The sequence below is a fragment of the Larus michahellis genome, chromosome 1 (assembly GCF_964199755.1).
Source record: "Larus michahellis chromosome 1, bLarMic1.1, whole genome shotgun sequence".
Classification (NCBI taxonomy): domain Eukaryota; kingdom Metazoa; phylum Chordata; class Aves; order Charadriiformes; family Laridae; genus Larus; species Larus michahellis.
Genome location: NC_133896.1, coordinates 69,060,692 through 69,080,985, shown reverse-complemented (window position 1 = coordinate 69,080,985; position 20,294 = coordinate 69,060,692). Strand labels below are relative to the sequence as shown.

Sequence of the window (20,294 nt, the reverse complement as noted above, 5' to 3'; positions counted from 1 at the left end):
AAGTTAACCCAGATAAAAGTCAACAAAGCTTGAGAGGCTGAGCATGAACACGCCTGGCGCTCCCAGGGCAGACACCCAAAGAGCCCCTGCAGGCCAGCATGCATCTATCAGGTGGCCAAGGGTCCACCCTGCTACTTCCTACAACAGGTCCCCAGTGGTACCAAACTCCTGTCCTCCAGCACCAGATTTCCTTCAGGACTTTATACCTTTTCACGTCCGGTAGTTCTCCTCTCATATGCTCATGTAGTTGCTCGCGCCTGTCTCAACCAGCAGCAGCCGCCAGCTGCCCACAGCCTGGCCTTTTCCGCATGGCTTCACACCGCAGACCTCCTCGCTGCTGCAGGACCTTCTCACTGCTCCATCCTACAGCCTGGTCTTTTCCCCAGCAGCTGGAGCCAGAGCTGGCTTTGGCCACCTCAACCCCACCTCCAAGGGTTTTAATTGAGGTTTGCAGATCACTGCAGCTTTAGGCCCAACCGGAGGAGAACGCCTGTGATTTTATTTTTGAGGTCAAAGAGATCAGTCCCCTTCTGGCTGAATTCTGCGATGGCAGCAAGGTTTAACCAGGGGCTGTGCTGCTCAGTGCCGCTGTGTGATTTAATGCACTTATGTGTTTTTTCTCCTTATCTGTGAGAAAAATGGGTTACACAGAGGAGAGATCTATATGATGACCACAGCTCTCTGCATCGTCCACCTGATGCCCTGGTCACAGTGACTGCTGAGCTACCTGTACAGCTTGTCTGCAATCAAGGATGGCAAGAAATTCACTCATTGCTCATTGCAGAAACTAATGTAGATTAATGACAGGCCGGCTTTCCAGAACAACTGTCGCGTCCCATGTCCCTCAGTGACACGTAGCCACCTCCCTAATGAGGGACTATCCCAGTTCCTCGACCTCTCTCCTCTGCCCATCACAAAGGCAGACATGGAGAGGGTCATCCCACTCGCTGCTCCGGCCATCCCTCACACAGCAAAGGACGTTTTCGTACTGAATCAAACTGCATCCCAGTCACCAGGCTGAAATTTCAGTCATTAGTCTGTCATAGGAAAACAGTCATTAGCTCAGAGCACCTTTTCTTAAGCCTGTGTGAAGGTCTTCGTTCACTTTGCCTTTTTTAAGTCCTTGTTCAGTTTTTCACAGCACTTGCAAATTTATTTTTGTTTTAAATTTGGTTAGATTTAGCTCAGAAGCATTTCTCTTCCAGTTTCTTGACTTCACATATGTCAGAATTTATTTTTTTTCTATCAAGCTCCCTAAAGCATTGGTGACTCCTGGGCACATTTCCACAGGCAGATGCAAACAGCGCTGAGCCTGCCAACTTGAAGCTGGTAGAACATAAGCCAGCCACGTGGGAAACAGCACGGAGTCAGTGCTAAATAGCTCTCTTCTTAAAACTAATTGCTTCATAAAATACCTTCGAAAGGTTGTTTGAGGTTTCTGTTTGCACTTGCTGGGAAAGTGCTACTCGCCGCTCACAGCTGCAAGCTGTGTTATCAGAAGAAATACCAGCATGGACCTTAGTGGCAAAGCCAATCCTGGCTTGACATGGCCAAAATTACCCTGGGAGAAGCATGGCCTCAGTCAGGGCAGGACCCGAAACTTGGCTTTAAGGACAGGAGACCCGTAAGACAAGGCCACCTGAAAAGCAGCGCTGTAGGAAACACCGGGGGCCAGCAAAGGGCCAGCGCTGACATCCAGGAGGGCAAAAACTGAAGCTGTCCCCAGGGCCAAAAAAGGCAGCGACTGCTGATGACCGGATCTGCTTAGGAAAGGTTAAACCTGCTGGAAGAAGATGTCTTTCATGACTTAAAACTACCGGCATTCCCTTGCAGGAACATCATCACAGGATTCGCTATTGGAACCTATCAGACACAACAGGTTACTGTGATCCACAAAATTATCAGTAAAGCCATTATTAAAATTAATAGTAATGGTAAGTCCTAATATGATTTACACATTTCATTGTAGTTTAGAGTAACCACAGTCAGGTTTTTAAATCCGTACTAGAACAGGTGCTTTTTTGAAGGCCTTTTTTAAACGTAGAGCTCATGTTATCATTGGTATTTCCACAAAAATGCTGCATTAGTTGATAAGTGACTCTTGCAAATTAAAATGATACTGGGAAGTGAAGTATCTTTTACTTTCATGTGTAATTTTGCAATTTACAACATACTGAAGTTTTAGATATTATACATGTGTGTGATACAGATATTTATTACATATATATTTACCTTTTTCTCTGTGTTTCTTGAAGGTGGGGAATAACTGAATCTGAGGAGGAGTCTGTCAGAGATGAAGCAGAGAACGTGCATTTTGCTACTGCTCCTTCCCTGAAGACACGGTAATCTCAAACCAAACAAAAAACGGAAAGGAAGAGTTACCAGGCCCTACAGTAATCTCTCCACACGTGTACTCTTGGCTTTATCTGGCTTTCCAAAGCCCTCGCTCCCCGTGCTGGGCTTCACTCTCACTGTGGCTCAAACGCAGGACAAATAATCCTGACTACTTTGCAGCGGCTCGGCGGCAGAAAATTTTTTTCTGGCAGAAATCTAGGTGGTGCTTTTCTATAGCCAGCCCCCGGGCCAGGCGGACTCCACGGTATAACCGGTCTCCATGTTATACCTGTGTACCAATACGCTAGCCCTGGATCCCCTGCACTCAGCCGAAAGTCGCCCTTGGGCAGTTTCTCCAGCGTACGGCTGCACTGTGCTGGGGACGCAGATGCAGCCAAGGTGACTTTTTGCACAAGCAGCTGCGATCGGGCAGAATTTTTTGATCTGTACGCGATGCAGTTTGCACACCTCCTATTCCTCCCATGGTCCATCTGGATCTGGAAGCAAAACCTGACAATAAACCCATTGTGTTTCCAGCACAAGGGCTGAGTGCCCAGAGAAGGTTTAGCCTCATTTCCTCACCTGTTGGAGATAAAGATTAACAGTAGCCCTAGCCCCAGTACTTAATTTGAGCATACTTTGACATACATTCAAGCATAATTTGAGCTGGGATTGTTCAGCCTGGAGAAAAGGAGGCTGAGGGGAGACCTTATCGCTCTCTACAACTACCTGAAAGGAGGCTGTAGAAAGGTGGGGGTTGGTCTCTTCTCCCAAGTAACAGGCAATAGGACAAGAGGAAATGGCCTCAAGTTGTGCCAAGAGAGGTTGAGACTGGATATTAGGAAAATTTTTTTACACTGAAAGGGTTATTAAGCATTGGAACAGGCTGCCCAGGGAAGTGGTTAAATCACCGTCCCTGGAGGTATTTAAAAGACTGGTAGACATAGTGCTTAGACATATGGTTCAGTGATGGTTTTTGTCAGAGTTAGGTTGGTGGTTGGACTAAGTGATCTGAAAGGCCCCTTCTAACCTAGGCGATGCTATGATTCATACAACCCCGTGCATGTGGCCTGTGGCCTCCCCCCTGCATTTGTGGTGTTTTGGAAAAACATGCCGAGAATAATCCACAAGACTTATTTTCTAGGAAATTTATTTTATTCAAATACCATTTTATTCAAAACAAGACACTGATTACTTTTCATTAAGATACTGACTGAAAAGATTCTTAATATATCTCAGCAATTGCTTCCACGTTGGGTGATATACCTGGAAGGTTATGACACATTTAAGGCGTTTTTCATAAGCACAGCTTGTTTTTAAATTTCCGGTTATATCAAATTAGAAGTGTCTCATCAGTCTCTTAACCCATTAACTTCTCAATTTCTGGAACGGCACTGTCTTTCAGCTACTTCACATATGCAAAGCGCTGGATAAAGCGGACAGGAACGTGGTTTTCTTACTCACCCATTGCAAGGTGCTTTAGAAAGAGTTTAACGCATTCCCAAAGGCAAATAGGCTGAAAATTCCTCATCCTGGTGACAAACAATACACTGGGATATTATTGGTTTTTTAACGCAGAGTGAACAGTACAAATACATGAGAGCTGAACAGAATAATGGGCCTTGCTAGTACAGTGAAATAAATACCTGCTAGTTCATAAAAATGTAATTTCACAGCTATGCTCCAAGATTTCTCAATTCACCTTCCACACACCAACAGAAAGTGGACATGATTTGAGAACTTCATCACCATTATCAAAATAAAATTAAGTTATATATATAGATGCTATTATAATTAAATTAGTAATTTTTAAGTGTACTCAGTCCCAAAAAGTTAGCACCCTTGTAAAGATACAGTCAAAGAACACATTAGGCTAGAAGGTACTTTTAGATCTCCAACTACTGGAGATCTAAATCACTGATCCTTTCACAGACTGTGGTACGTCCAGAATTACCACAATGAATGCTTTAAAAGCATCACAACCACTGCTTTTAACTTTCCTCACAGCTGAGTCTTGTGATGAGCTTTTAGAACACTCTTCTTCGGATTGTCATGTTACCAACCTTCCTTTCTAGCTCTCTCTACATTTTCCCTCCAGCTGTGCGGTCCTGCCATGGGAGCACAGGCTGAACCAACAGCACAGAGTGACAGGACTCAACAGGAGATTTAAAAATTACTGACTTTCTTTATAAAATTGATCTCTCCAGAACACTTTCTGCTTGAGGGACGTTTCCACTCCGTGGGTAGAGAAGGAAGGGAGAAAGCAAGAAAATTCCAGCTGGCAACCAGCTGAAAATCCCGTGAGTTCAAGCACATCAAGGCATCTCACTTCTCCTCCCATCACTGTGTATGGATACCATTGTGAAAAATCACTACCTAGCTTCAGAATCTCTGTTACTCTGAATATTTTCCTCTATACAGGAAAGAAAATGCACATAAATGCCTGATAAGCATGCTACAACAATAATCGTCTGCATAAATACATACAAACTCATCGTGTAAATCAGAACTACTCCAAGAGCTCCTGATTTAAAAACACCTCTTTATGCTGACACCAAGTTTCAAACACATCTCAAGCCCTGCAGTGATCCATTCTCAGGAAGGTGTTAAGGAGTAAACATCACTGGCACATGTGTCATAAGAGTTCTCATCTTTGTTCCAGCTGTTTCTCAAGACTTTTGGGGTGCCCTGCCCAGCTTGCCAGCATCTAACACGGTGCTAAAAGGACAAAGTAGGCCTCAAGCTCTTATGGTATTACTGGTGAGGTACAACTATCACAGCTCTTCAGCCACACCACATGGCTCCCTGGAACATCACGCAGGCTTTAAAGCCAAATGCCTGCCCTGTACTGGAATCTAGGCATCAACATTAAAGAAACTGGTAAGTCAGCAGAGACAGGGACTAACACCACTGTCTTTTAAGAGGAAATGAACATATAGAATCACATAAATACCAAAATATATGAAAGAAAGAGTTCTCTAGCTGAGTCTCTCCTGCACTTTTTTCATAAATAAATGTGAAGGCAGAGGTTGCTGACAGAGTGCAGAATGTCTTCTGGAACATTTGTAGACGTCCACACTGGCACAGAGCTGCTGAGTTCCACAGATAACACACAGCTTCCCAAGACTTCTGATACTCCTGGTAAGGCTACTTAGGGCATTTTTTCATGTAAATCAAGAGATAGGCCGTTTCTGTCCTGTGGAAGCAAAGAAAAAGCAAAACAAGATGTATGTTTGAAGATCTAGGTTGCGAGTAACATCCTAGGTTTGCTGCTGCTCAGCTTTTTGAGGTTTAGGTCAACTGAACTGGCCCTCTCCAGTTCCTGAGGCAGAATATAAAGCTGACCCCTCGCAGTGCTATAGCTTATAGGAAGGATTATCTCTCTTCATGACTCATTTTCTTATCATGCATCAAAACAAAAACCACGGAGGAATCCTGACTGACGTACCTGATTTAGTCAGGATATAGGGTCCAAGCAGCAATCACGAGTAACAAGACCACTCCTGCAGTCCCACTTGTGACTACTCAGTAATCCTGCAGGATCCCCGAATAGTCATATACGGTCACACCAGAGTAACCAGAACACAATCCTCTTCTACTCTCCTGCATGCCCTGTACAACCCAGGCGATATGCAGTTCAAACCATTTGCCTTGTCTCTCTTTGCTACCCTCATTCCAAACCCCAGAGCAGCATTAGGTAAAAACAGAGAGATGTGTTTGCTTACCAGTTGAGGTTGGAATGTCCATAGGTGCATTTAACATCATCCCACGATACCTAGAGAAGAAAAACACACAAGAGGAGGCTGGTAAAAACTCTCTGAGAAATGGACACATTGTGATACCAGCACACCGATTCTAAGAGTGGTGTAAGTGGTACTTCCAGGAACTAAGTACATTTTTAGAAACTGTTTTAATGCTTTTACCCTCTGAGGAAAAACAGTTCCTTTCCCTCTTCTGGACACTTATATTAAACAGATCTAGAGTACATAAAGTAGGGTATACAGCCAACGGCTGCTTCCGCAAACCAGAACCTGAGGCCTTGTTTGGTACAGAAGCTAGAGCTGTTTCGTCCTCAGCTCAGAGTATGCTGTGGCAGAGGAATGACGTGCACAAAGCTCTACAGCTTCAGTTGTCTTCCGTGGTTCTCTTTAATCAGCAGTCAATTAGACTGAATGAAATCTGGAGGAGTGTCCAGGAAGCTACAAAAGAAATGCGGATTTGTCTCCTCACCTGGCAAACCTGAGAATCATTGAAGCAATACCATTTACATTCTGTGAGACTTCGAATATAGGCACAGTAGTGTCCACAACTAGTTGATCCTGAATGAGCAACAACAGCAAAAAGCTCATACTGCCAGGAAGCCTGTGAAGAACCACAAAAAGTAAGTTTCAGCGCAGCAATTCTCATTTGCCATTGACTGAAGAGAAGCAGCAGCCAGGACATCAAGAATATGTGTTTCATAACAAAAAAGGAAAAAGATCAGATCGGCCTTGAGGATCCTACCTTTTTTGCTCTTATCCTCAGAGTTTTGCCTGCCAGCTATGGGCTGGCGGCCTCCTTGGAGATCACAGGACTGTTTTGGGGTTTTTTTTTGGTAAAGCCTGTGTTTTGTCCTTATAGCAGAAAGCTCCAGTTATGGTGCCTTTGGTGATTTAATCTGAGCACAGAAATGTGAATAATGCCTGAACCAGTTAAAACCATGAGATGCGAGACAACACCAGGCACAGGTAAAGCCTGAGACATACATTTTTAAGGCAGGTGCTTTGAACTGAGGCAAGTACTGGTATGATCTCTTAAGTTTTTATGACACTTGAGCAGAGGGGAGAAGAAAATCTCCATTTTTAAACAGGACATTAGGAGTATCTCACCTTTTCATTGTCATCTGCTTGGCACTGATTTTCTGTCAAGATTGCATTGAAATCAAGGTCTTGTGGGAATGGCAGATAGTGACTAAGCTTGTGAACATAGGATGATTCTCCGAAGCAGAAGCGCTTTAGGTGTATGGTCAGAGTCTGTGGTAGATGGACTAGCTTCATGCTCTGTAAAGCAATAAATAATGCAATTGAAAACTAAGGAACAAACCCTGGGGAGGTGAGGTGGAAACAGCCATTGCCACCCAGTGAATGTAGCAGGGCGAGCAGTCAGTGCTACAGTCAATGACTGCCAATTCCACCAGACAGCAGATGCCAAACGTTTATAGCTCATCCGCACACAAGACACATACACATGACGGAGCTGTGAGAACCAAGTTTCTCAACTTAGGTGTGATCAGCACCAAGATGTGGGTGCCTCATGGGCTTGCTTCGTTTCTCATCTGCTTTCTTAACCCTAGGTTGGTAGCATCAGGTAGGTGAGGAGAGGCAAGCCAACCTCCTTGCGACATGTGGCCGCTAGAGAACGCCAAGCTGACAGCTCACTGCTTCCAGCACTGTCTGTTGATATTGCTGCTGGTGCCGTGGCTGCCACCAAGATATATGGATGCATTGTAGCCTCGGAGCTGGGCCACTGGTGAAAATGTTGTGGAAAGTCCCCTCCAAGCCTTGAGCTGCGGCAGTCTCCCTCACACATGTCTCTCTTCAATGCATTTGCCTCTTCATGAAACAGCTAATTCATTGTCTGGCAGAGACCAATACAGTAAAAAATGGGGAGCCCAGCAGAGAGCCAGGAAGAAAGGAAGTCACCCTACAGTATCCTACTTCTATGTGTGTGCACAGCTCCAGCAACGTATTCTTGTCTATCCCTGGAGCTATGCAATGGAGTAAAGCCCCACAGTGGAAACACAACACAAACCAACAGAAACTTTTCCACTGGTACAAAAACGCTACATCCCTCCATGACTTACATTAAAACCCAGGAAAGCATTCTTTTGTTGCTAGAGCTACATCTACACCAGGGATCTTCCTAACAGGAAAGATGCATGTGGTTTATACCTAACTGACATTGCAGTGCTGACAAGTCTTTGGTGATCTCCTCTTACACTGATATGGTTGAGTCCTTTCCCCACCCTTCCCAGTCCCAAAGGGAGTTCTAGGTATAAGAGACAAATGGGGAACTAATTCTCCGATTACCTGCAGAAAAGGTGTTTTCCTTCCACACTGTTCACAGAAACACATGTTGTGATCCGTCAACTCTTCTGGACGGAAAAAGTATTGCAGACAGTTCTCCTAAGAAGACAGATGAGATTTCTTTCAACTGAATTCCTTCAGTTTCTATTTCTACTTTGTTTCACAGGGTACAAGCAAACAGCAAAGCTACAGAAGGCATATTTTACTCAAAGGACAGAAGAGTGCCTAGCAGCTTAAAAAAAGGTACCCCATTTTTCCTAGCTGCTGCTGTGATTACATTAGTTGAAAAAAAAACAAAAATAGAGTACCACATTTTCCATAAACAAAGATGTTGATGCATAAGTGTCTTTTATATCTACTTCAAAGCCTGAGAGGTTCCTTTAGGCTGAAGCAGTATAAAGCGGTCAGAGAATAAATAAGGTCCAATGGTCTAGGGTCACCCAAAAAATCCACTGCCTTCTTGTGGCAGCACCTACATAGCCACCATCACTGCTGTATCTGGATATCAAACAGCAGTACTGATTTAAAAGTAAAAGAACACTGCACCGGGCAAATGTAGTGTGTCTGGCCAGGCATCACCCAGGGCACCCCACTGTGGTATCTAAGGTCTCACATACACACATCACTGGGTAGTATCAGTCTTTGAGTCTTACAAGGTATTATAGTCCTTTTAGAAAGGTGATTCAAGGACTTTATTTTCAATCCCCCAAATCAAACTTTTTTTTTTTTTTGAGAAATTTAGAAGCCCTCAAAACAAAGAAGAAATGTGAACAAGAAAGGATCACCTCAAAGCCCCAGACACCCTGCAGAGATTCTTGCAGAGATTCAAGACGAGTCCCAGGAGACATCAGTGCTGCAAGAAGGCTCCCACAGTTAACAGAGGGGAATCTTCTTCCTAAGGAAACAGTGCTGCCACTGAACTTACCAGAGTCTTCAGCACGCAAGAATCAGCATCCAACATTGGGAGTGGAAGGGTTAACATCTTGCTCTTCCTCTTTGTTTCAAGAGAGCATTTCTGACAAGCCAGGTGCTCCTGTACACAGATAGTGTACAAAGAACTCAGCTCTTCAACCTGGAGAGGTAAGAAAAGGCCAAAACAAGGTTTATGAAAAACACAGCTGAGGTATTTCCCTCTGTGGGTAGGAAAGCCCATGCGGAGATGTTACTTCACGCAATGTTATTGCTTTAAGGCTTGAACCCAAACCTGACATTGACTTATGTGGACAGGGCACTTTCCACCATATAAAGAAGAACAACTCCATATAAAGAAGAACAACTCCTTCCCCTCATCCCCTAGCAGAGGGGAAAGACACAGCCTATAACAAGATCATAAAGTTAAATGTCAGCTTTGATGCAGAATTTTATTGGGTTTTTTTGAAACTGCAACAGAAACCTGTCTTCTATATGAATAAAACTATGACAGTGTGTGAGGAAGAGTCACCTTCCTCCTACCTTACACAGCTTCCCTGGGAGGAACTGTCATATACATAACATACTAACAGTGACTAATTATAATGAAATGCACGCGGCTGGCTTCAAAGAACAGAGGAGCTGTGTCAAGACATGCCAATAAATGCTTAAAGAAATTTGGGGGGAAAAGGAAATGCAAGGTAACTAAATTCAGTGTTGCAAGAAGATCAATCTTTTTGTTATTAATCAACTTTCCCATTAGAACGGAGATCCCGGCATGCCCTAAAACTAGGATGAACAAAAGAAATTAGGGTGAACAAAATGTTGAAGCCTATGAAATCAAGATTCCCTCTCCCACTTGAAAGACGCAAGGAAAGATCCAAATAGGGGATAATTTTAAGAATTTCATTTAGGACAATTGTCAGTGAATGGGTTTCTTCTTCAAGAAGCAGAGGAAACCATACACAACAAGGGCCAAAGGACCTGGTATTCATTTCAGTGACCGTCCTTACCAGCTCTGGCTTTTTCATCTGATCCTTTATCAAGTTCCAGAGAGTCAGAAAGAGCTGGGCAGCATCATGCTGCACAAACACTGGACAAACAGAAAACACAGTCTCCATCAGTATTATAAACAGCACCAAGCACAGATATCCCATAGTTGGCAAAGGGAGATTTATTGTCCCCCATTAGCCCAGCCTCTTGTTCCCTTGCCGCTCCCTGCCAGGGACAGAGCTTAGACTGGAGAGGAGCCCGCAATGTCTCCATGTCACCTGAGCAGGCAATGGGAAAAGATGGTAGGGCTTGAGTGCCCCATGGTACAACCCAGTGCAAAAGTCTTGTCCTTGTCACCGGATGCAGGACCAAGAGTTTACCTAATACCTACTGAAGGACAGGGCTCAGACATATCATTGAGTTGAAGGTTGCATTCCATAAAATCATAGAATTGTTTGGGTTGGAAGGGACCTTAAAGATCATTTATTTGAGTCCTTCTTAGAAACAAAACAAGGAAGATTCCATTCTCTTTTTCACCTTCGTTACTCCACAGACTTGTCTCCTCCATCCCCTCGCTAAGGCTATAACACTCCTGAGTGCAAAGATAAAAATGATAGGGAGGCCTATCTGTATGTCTCATCCACAGAATGGTATAAACCCCTTCATCCCTACAAGCATACAGTTACAGCACAGGAAGCCAAGGATAATGTAGTAACAGTATGCTTTGGCTTTCCACTCTGGCTAAACTGGCATATTAAGAAACCTAAGGTAGTTGGATAAGCTCAGTGCACAGCTCACTTAGAATGGCTAAGCGGAGAATTGCTTCAAAATTGAACTTAGGGGGGAAAAAAAAATATCCGCATCTTTGAATGCAAAGAACTGGTGTTCTCAGCCCATGATGAGCTCAACTTTTAGGAATGGGGCAAAAACTACACATCGTTTAGCAAAATCTTGGTATTTCTGGACTACCACTAAACTTGATCATAGGTGAAACAAATTTTGTGGAATAATCCAACACCCTGAGGTGGAAGTGCTTTCAACTTCCCTGCAAGTCTGCAGGTACTGACTTCAGCTGGGTTCTAGTAAGATTACAGACATCCCTGACTAAATGAAGCTCAGAAAATATACCTTTCCTCATGTCTAATACCACATCTGTGATCCAGGTAAAGCATCACTTGCTGGGATATAGGACTTTATGAAGCACACCTGAATTTTAAAGCAAGGTGGGAAACTGTCAAGCTTTAAAAACCTCTTTTGGGGCATCTCTCTTCAACTGGAAGAGAGAAGGCAGAACGCAGAGCCAGTCAGTCTCAGGGGGAAAAATAACGCAAACAGAAATATTCAGGTTATCTCATGTTCCTCCTTAATAGATGTCTGGGCTGGCTACCATCTGTCTCTTCCAGTGCTGTCCTGGTTTGGCTTTGAGATTATAAAGATTTGGATATACCATGTGTATTTGTACACATAAAGAGAGCCCCAGCATCTCATTGTCACTGGTCACTCATGCATTTAACAATCTCTGCCCTTTGGGACCCTACCTAGGTAGGAGGTTAAACCAGCAAATTCTTCTCTCTGCCCTTATAACAAGGAACAGGAAGGATATTGCTTCTGTCCTTGGAGATCTGGGTTGAACTCAGTACCTTTTCCACGTGATCCCTTCCTTCTAATAAGAAATAGCAGCTGTTTCACTATTATCATACCAGTATAGCAAGACAGATCAAGCTGTAAGCTGTCCTCTCTCTGCCCTGCATAGCTCTTTCCCTCTGGCCAGTATTAGTGGCTGAGTCTTCTAGCAGTCTGATAGTCTTCCCACCTTTTGGGCATCAGCAAGGATACCCACGCAGGGGCTTTTTTTCCCCTCCCTGTCACAAGTAAGACACAGCGTCTCACTCACAACTGAGAGGCAGCTATAAAGAGCACTACATCACCGTGTACCCAACTCCTCACTTTTCTGAATCTCTGAATGAGAGTCTGCACTGCTTGTTAGTGCTTGATAATTAACATCTCTGGTCTGCAGACAGAGGTGGGCATGAGGCGGCACTGCTTACATTTCACTCTGTATACAGAAAGACAGCGAGCGAGGGGTATGGGAAAAACTGCTTTCTGCTTGCCACACTGCATCTCCTCCAACAGCAGGAGCATCTGGTACGGGACATTCCTATTCTTCTGCCCAGCATGTGGTGGCACTGTCATTCTATAAAGAAAAGAAGCAACATGAATGATAATCAAGCAGTAAAATGGAGAAATATTAGATATCACACCTGAAGGAGCAGAGGTGGATAGCACAGAGCAACTCAAGAGGAATCAGAATGGGCACATTTTCAGCAAAAAAAAGGAAAAAGGGGAAGCAGACACCTGCACTAGCTCATCTCACAGTGCAGGCTGACAGTTCTAAAGCAAAAGGCCACAATTTTAAGTTGGCTTGTTTCTGCATAAGGGGCAAACCAAGCAGGACCTGAAGTGCTTCCTGAACTCTAGAAACAACATTAGTTACAGCAATTTCAAAGCTGTTCTTGTCTCCCACCTGGTCATGCCTTCTTCTCAACATACCCTCAAAATTTCACGGGCACATGTATCGTAATGCTTGTGTTTCAACTATATGCCAACTGGAAAGTTCTTTATCGTCCCCAAATTTATTGCAGTCGACAGGTTTTTCTAAGTCTTTCTTCAAATAACAATGGTAACCTATTGTCTACATTATTTAGCTTTGCCCATTTGTGACGCTTCTCCTCTCTGCATGTCTGCAACGTGCCTTCTTCCTCCCCTGCACCCTGGTGACCGTGTAAGAAATTTTGAAAACAGAGGACTGAACAGGAATGATCCGCGTAGATGATTAAAGCTGCAGTGAACTGAGTAAACTGAAAATAAATCAAACTAGTTATGAGTGTGGTTGGTAGGGAGGCAGAAGCCCAAATCCACCTCACAAAAAAAAGTAGAGCGCCCAGGCAAGCAAAGCAAAATAACACTATGTATTCGCTATCTGCAACAACACTTATTCTTCTCTATCAGGTGCTAGCCAGGACAATCAAGGGCCAGAGGCCACGGATCACAATATGTTTTTGTTTATATGCTTAAAGTTACAAAATTAATAGTGGATATGGTTACACATGACACATCCTTTAGCTATAATGGCCCGTGAGTATACCTGTAATAAAATCATATCCTGTTATGGAAAAGAGAGGTGCCACAACAGAGATACAAGTCATAAAGATGCAGTTCAGGACTGCAGCTTACTGGTGTGCAAATGGCACATGAATCAGGGATGACTAACAAGTCAGAACACTGCAACTTCTACCTTTGCAGGCCCCAGTCTGCATATATCAGAGACAACAAGGCAGTGACCTTACTGAGTGAGCTGAAAGCACCTTGCTAGCACCTTGACGATCCAAGCCTTCGAATGTGCAACTCATATGAAAAAGGAGAGGAGACAACAGAGCAACAATGGAAGTATCTCAGATAGTTCAAATAGGTGGTACCTTCGAAGTATCCCTGTGAAGTGTATATTCATGAGGAACACTTGGAGCAGAGAGTTCAGACAGCAGCTCTGTCCAACGTTGTACAGTCCAATAGCTCCTGTAGGCACAGAAAAAGAGGACGTGAAGCCTGGAAATAGGTACAAGAAAAGAAACTGAAAATTGTTTGGAAGTGGCAAACTCCTCTTGCACGTATTCAGCCATTCAGTGCGTAGGCCCAGGACCTTGATTAGATCTGAGAAAGCGTTCAATCTATTCTTACGTTCCTCAAGCAAATAGCATTTATTTCCATTTGGCAACTGACAGGAAAAATCCAAGTAAATCTGGATTATGATACTCAGATGTCCCCCAGTTCCTGTATTTTCAGTCCTCTCATAACACACCTAAACATAAAATAAATAAAAAAAACAGAAGTCAAAGGCTGGCTGTATGAGGATTTTTATTCAGCCATTTATACAGCCAGGCCTAGTAACAAAATGAAGAGCTACACGTGGGATCACATGCTAGCTGTCCACCACACAGGCTTCAAATTTCCCTTTCAGCCTACCTATGGTATTCTTTGTCTCAGTTTCAAAGAAAGGAACTAGCCTGAGAGAAGTGGAAGAAGCGAGTCACAGCTGTTCGCACTGCATATAAAAAGATGGCATATTCTGTGCTCCAAAGTGGTGTAAGTAATCACGGTCAGAAATTACAAGTTTTTCTTCTGAAGTCATCAAAGGGAGAGAGGACGTGGAATAGAAACTCAGAACAACTCAGAAATGCATACAGTCGCTGGTAAGGGTGAGGTATAACTGGAATAGAACAGTATGCACACCTGAAATACTGATGACAGCTTTTGAGAGACCAATCTAGTGATGCAGCAGAGTAGCTAGGGCCTAGCTCATGGTTTAGCAAATCCAGAAGCAATGCTGGCTGTGCTTGGAAAGACACAGGGCTAGCATCTATACCTTTTCAGCTGCAATGGCCACTTTGAGGACTTAAAAGGGGGAAAAAGCTCTGAGATCCTCATGTAATCCCTTCCCCAAACCCCAAAACTGTTACTTGGCAGGGCAAAGTGAGAATCATATGTATATTCCTCAGTGAAGAGGTAAAGAATAGGAGAAAATCAAGCCTAAGGACAGAGAATGGAACAGCACAGAAAAAAGGAGAGTGAAGAACAGACAAAATATTATTACCATTTTTTAAATCTGCCACACCAAAGACTGATGTTAGCCTCTGGTCTTTTGCCTTCAGCCCTTCAGCTTCATCTTTATTATTTTGTACTTCTGTTGCTGCCTTCATGGTCTCACTTAGTGCCAGCTCTAGTTTCTTGCTTCTTTCTTGACGTCCACTTTTTTGTCCCATCAACAATATTGTACAAAGACTGCAGAAAGACACAGAAAGATCAGTAAGACAGGGAGCACCCAGAAACACAGGATTTGTCTTTATATTTGATATTTTCGTTACGAACAAACTGGAATGTCAATAAAACTAGTAAGACTGCTGTGACCAGCATTTGGTATATTTCACTTAACATGGGCATTGTAGGTGTGACAGCTATTGGCAAGGTAACAGACACAGAGGGCAATTGCTCATCCCGTCTTCCTTTTTGTGGCTAAATAAATAAACGAACCTTTGATTCCACAGAAACAGCTCCGCCTAGCCAGGGAACTCCAGATATCCCTGTTAAGAAGACTTGGTAAATAACATGATTAAAATTGTCCAAACGGCATATGTTGCCAAAGTCCTCTGTTTAGTAAAAGTAATGCTTTATCACCCAAAGTATCCCAAGGGTTCAAAAGGGCAAATTTCACCTTCTCTAGCCTTTGAGCTGGTAAGCATTTGTTTGTTTTCTGTACTGGGCCCTCTGCATTGTTTTTAAGCAACTTAGTCACAGCTCTACTATGCCACTTTGGACTAATTTTTAAAGGCATTTAAGCACCTAAATATCAGCTTCTTTTTATGCTCCTTCAAAGTAACTGTTTAAGCAAGAGAACCATTATAGTGCCTTGATTTTCAAGGGAGTATTGAACAGACCATTACTCTGACAGACTCTTATGACTCAGCTGCTGGCTCTTTAAATAAAAGCTTTTAAAAAATCACCAAAGTAAAAATATGCAAGCAAAACAATGTGACAAGTGCTCCAATGCAATTACACAAAATTGAACCCTTTTAAAAGCCCACCTCCAACAGGAAGGCAGAATCAGAAAAAAAGGATGTGCTTAGGGATGTATTCACAAGAGGAAAAAAAACAGAAAGCAAATGCTCAGAAATCATTTTAGAAATATTAAACAGCATGTTAAATGAACCCAAGGCCAAGTGCCGAAAGAATGAAGAAAAGCTACCAAGAAAGGGAAATAATAAAAAAAAATCACAAATAGAAAATCTTTGCTTTACAAGCCTGTTATTTTTCAGGTTAACTCTGCCTAATAATGTCAAATATCAAAGTTTCTGCAGAATTTCTCAGGCAGGGAAACTAGAAATGTATTCCCCCCCCAAGTATATTTTTTCCCCAACTGTACTTTCGATTCTTTACTTTTCAAGATTACTTTTGAACTCAAAGCGTCATAGACTCGGATTCACTAAACGCTGTCAAATTTGCTGAGGAGTTTTATTCAGAAAAAAAAATAAACTCAGACATTCAAAGACAGATACAAGAATATTGCTTTTTATATCCAAACCCAGTGATTAGAACAGCTATGCAGGAAAAGAGAAATCAGGCTCTATTTCTTCCTCAGCAAAATGCGGTCCGAACTCACCGTGCCTCTCGCCCTGGAAGGGATTTAACCAGGCATTCAGGTTTCTGAAAGCCCAGCTGGAGCAGGAGCCCATCGTTGCTTGTACAGTGAGAGCCACTGGGCTTTAGCTGGTGTAATGTCAGCCAGCAGGTAAGTAACGCTCACAGCCACCCGGGATGCCAAAGGAGACAGAAAGGAGGGAGAGAGGCAGAGTAGAGGTAGCTAAACAACAGCTAGGGATGTACTGGGAATGAGGGGAACTTGCAAGACACAGCTTTGGGGAGGAGATGTAGGATTAAGGGTGGGATGAAAGAGCAAGCTCAGGGCTACAAGGCTTCAGGTGACTTGAGAAGTGGGTAGAAAGATATTGCGCAGGAAGGTGCAGGGGGATACAGACATGGGAGGATTTGGGTCTCCGGTTTGATGAGGCTCTGCCCAGGCACTACTGGCAGGAACCCTGACACAGGAACAGGGACGCAAACAAAACTTCCCAACCCGTGCACAGAACTGCCCCATTTCGGCTATCAGAAATACAGCGTTCCTAAGGTTTGCACTTGACCTTTCTTTCCCTGCAAAAAAAAAACTGGTGAGGGAGCATAGGAATTGAGAAGCAGGCTCCCTTCTTGCCCCTGATTTCTTCTCTCTCACCGGAGGAGCTGGGTCGCTTCTTGGTTTCCTTTGCAGGTCATGGGCGGCACTCGGTGCTGCTCCCTCAGCGCAGGTGCCTTGGCTGAGCCAAGCGACCGCACGGCAGGTTCCAGGCAGAGAAGAGGTAGCGGCGATACCCTCCCCGTAACTCCTGCCCTGTAACCAGCTAGCCCCCTCGCTTGCCGTCCCTCAGCAAGCCCTGGGGCCTCCCGTTCACCCTGCCCTGCTCCACAGCCCGTCTGCCCAACCAAGGCACCGGCCTCTCACGACAAACCCCCAGCCGTCCCTTCACACCCCTGTACCACAAGCCCCCGAAGCTGCCCTCCGACTGAGGAGGGCCACCAGCTCCCTGTGCCTTCTCGTCTCTTCCCCACCACCCTCGCTCCTTTCCCTTCACGGGTATCCTGGGGGAGCAATCAGCCAGGGATATGGTGCTGGGGCAGGAGGGGGGCTGCGAGCCAGCAGCCCCGGGGGAGAAGGTAGCAGCCTCGAGGCGCTCCCCGAAAGGGCTGCCGCAGGGACGCGTGCCCTTCACCTCCACACTTTTCTCGGATGCAACCGAAACAAGACATCTCACTTCACCGTCAAACTACCTCATTTATTCTGCTCCCTTTTCTTCCCTCTCTCCCCCCCCACCCTCCTGCCGCACTGTGGCTCTGGCTTGTCCCATTCTGACAAACAGGAAAAAAAAAAAAAGTGTGTGTGTGGGGGGGGGGGGGGTCGGGTCTTACCAATTCCCGCAGCACCCGGAGCGCTTCGAGCCTCGGCGGCAGGCACTCGGGACACCACGTCTTGCCGCACAGAGGCACCCCTGCGGAGCTCCTCAGTCTGGCCGGCCCGCCCAGCCGCTGCCAGCCGAGGAGGTGCTGCAGGGCGGATCGGCGCTCGCTCTGCCTCGCCGGTCTCGTCAGAGGGCAGCAGCGGCAGCTCCCGCTCCGCCTTTTAGTTTTCATTTCCCGCTCCGCCCGAGCGCAGGGACAGAAAGCGAAACTCGGCTCCGTCGCCGTGGGCGGCCGCTCCGCCTCACGCCGCGCCGACCCCCGCCGCTGCCGGCGTGGCGGCGCCTCAGGGCAGAGCGACTCGGCGGGGAGAGGTAGAAGAGCGGCCTAGGTGCCATTAGCCCCCCTTTTTATGCTGAGGGGCTGCCCGCTCGTCTCTGAGGCCACGGGCCCGGGCTGAACTCCACAGACACCAGGGATTGTAATTAGTGCGGCGCCCAAATTATGATTTGGTGTGATCTGTGCTGCTTGCTTAGCTCGATTTAGCACGAGTAGCTAGATTTGCTGAAACCTTTAGGCGGTGAGAAAGCTATTCTTCTCAGTACTTTTACTAGCAGGTGATGTTGTTTAATCTTTTAGCATGGGAAAGTACTAATGGTTTGGTAGTGTTTCTCTCAAGTCCAGAACTTTCACAGAATCACAGAATGGTAGGGGTTGGAAGGGACCTCTGGGGATCATCTAGTCCAACCCCCCTGCCAGACCAGGGTCACCTAGAGCAGGTTGCACAGGAACGCGTCCAGGCAGGTTTTGAATGTCTCCAGAGAAGCAGACTCCACCACCTCTCTGGGCAGCCTGTTCCAGTGCTCTGTCACCCTCAAAGAAGTTTTTCTTCCTGTTCAGATGGAATTTCCTGTGTTCCAATTTGTGCCCATTGCCCTTTGTCCTGTCACTAGGCATCACTGATTTGGTTCCCCATGTTCTGCCAACAAGGACAGGTGCAGAAGGGATGTAAACCAGAAGATACAGAGGCTCCAACCCTTGACCTAAGCTGCAAATCAAGAAGATAAGAGCCTGTCCTGTCTGCCTGGACACGGAAAAAGAATCCAATTAGGTGTTAGAAGACCCTAAACCAAAAATCACCATTAGACTAAAAGACATGTGGACGGTGCGTGAAGGGCGGGTGTATGGATCACAAGGGTATAATTGCCCAGAGATTTCTTTGTTCAGGGTCCCTCTCTTTGGAGGCACCCAGCCCAAGCTGTTCTTGCCTGCTATACCTTTCAATTAAATTAATTAATTATTTTACGAAATCTGACTCCTGAGACTCTGCTGCAGGAAACCCAGCGTTAAGCCTGAAGAAGGAGGATGTGACACCATGAACAGTGTGTGAATGCTCGGGCAGTGGCTTCTCGTTTAACAGCCACCCCACTGGCGGAAGGCAGCAGCCCCCTCTGTCTGTGCCCCCCCCCCCCCGCCCCGGCTCCAACACCTCCAACTGGTTCAGTCTGGTTTCTTCTGGGCAGAGGCAGGCAAGAGTGAGCTTTAAAGGAAGGGGTGAGAAATTGAACTCTACAGGAAAAAAAAAAAAACTCTTCTTCGGTGGAGGCCATCCCTCAGGGGGTTTCTTTTGCCCAGACTTCGTGTGGTTGCTTGTTATTTCTTGCAAGCAGACATGTCTTCAGCCTGGCGTTTTTTGAGTTTAGCCACAAAAGCAACAGAAAAGCCAAACTCTTGTCAAGGTCTACAGTAGCCTACCTACAAGCAAGAAATGGCTTGTTTAAAATAACCCCGAATAAGTAACTCCTTTAGAAACTTAATCCTTGTGGCAAACTGAAAGGCTTTCCTGGCTGGCGGTGGGCCGTGGTGTGCAGCGGGATTTACGAATGGCAGCACAGTGACAAACAAACATGCCAGTGCCAACCCAAGCTGTGAGACTTCAGACCTCAACGAGTCACCTATGTGGGGACGAGCAGAAGTGCTTGGGTGGCCGCTTCTCCAGCGTGTACGTTGGGTTTCCAAGCTTCCCCCTCTGTCTTGTTCCTGGATGTCTGCAGGAGGAACGGAGGGGTGCAGCACCCCCACCCAGCTTTGCTTGTTGGAGGATGGCCACTGACCCAGCTTTGCTCCACCTGAGGAGGGAGGAGAGTTTAAAGGTAAGTGATGCTGCCCTGCAGATGTCTGCTGACCAGGGAAAGGGTGTGGGTGATATAGGGAGTCCTGCTATATGTGTGAAGCGGATTGAGTCTCTGGGACCCCAGAAAGGAGACTCCCTGTGCGATTTGGCAGGGCACACCTGCCTGCCTTTTAGGGAGGAACTCCGCGGAGTCAGAGACACCACGTGCTTCCCTTGCAGCTGCCACCAGGCGGTCCCCAGGGACAGGTTCAAACCCTAAACCCTTCCTCTCTGCCTGTAGGATTGGTTTTGCAGGACGTGAA

At 45.5% G+C, this 20,294-nt stretch overlaps 1 protein-coding gene across 1 annotated transcript; it reads right to left on the bottom strand.

The window, feature by feature from the left end:
- Nucleotides 1-3,497: 3,497 nt before the first annotated feature.
- USP18 (ubiquitin specific peptidase 18) lies at nucleotides 3,498-18,161 on the bottom strand. The gene is made up of 11 exons (XM_074585051.1): nucleotides 17,871-18,161; nucleotides 14,950-15,137; nucleotides 13,778-13,874; nucleotides 12,350-12,495; nucleotides 10,322-10,401; nucleotides 9,325-9,471; nucleotides 8,403-8,498; nucleotides 7,203-7,373; nucleotides 6,565-6,696; nucleotides 6,060-6,109; nucleotides 3,498-5,530 (listed from the first exon to the last, which is right to left on the bottom strand). Exons 2-11 carry the CDS (start codon nucleotides 15,116-15,118, stop codon nucleotides 5,482-5,484), a joined length of 1,137 nt encoding a protein of 378 aa, XP_074441152.1. The 5' UTR covers nucleotides 15,119-15,137; nucleotides 17,871-18,161; the 3' UTR covers nucleotides 3,498-5,481.
- Between the last annotated feature and the right edge of the window lie 2,133 nt (nucleotides 18,162-20,294).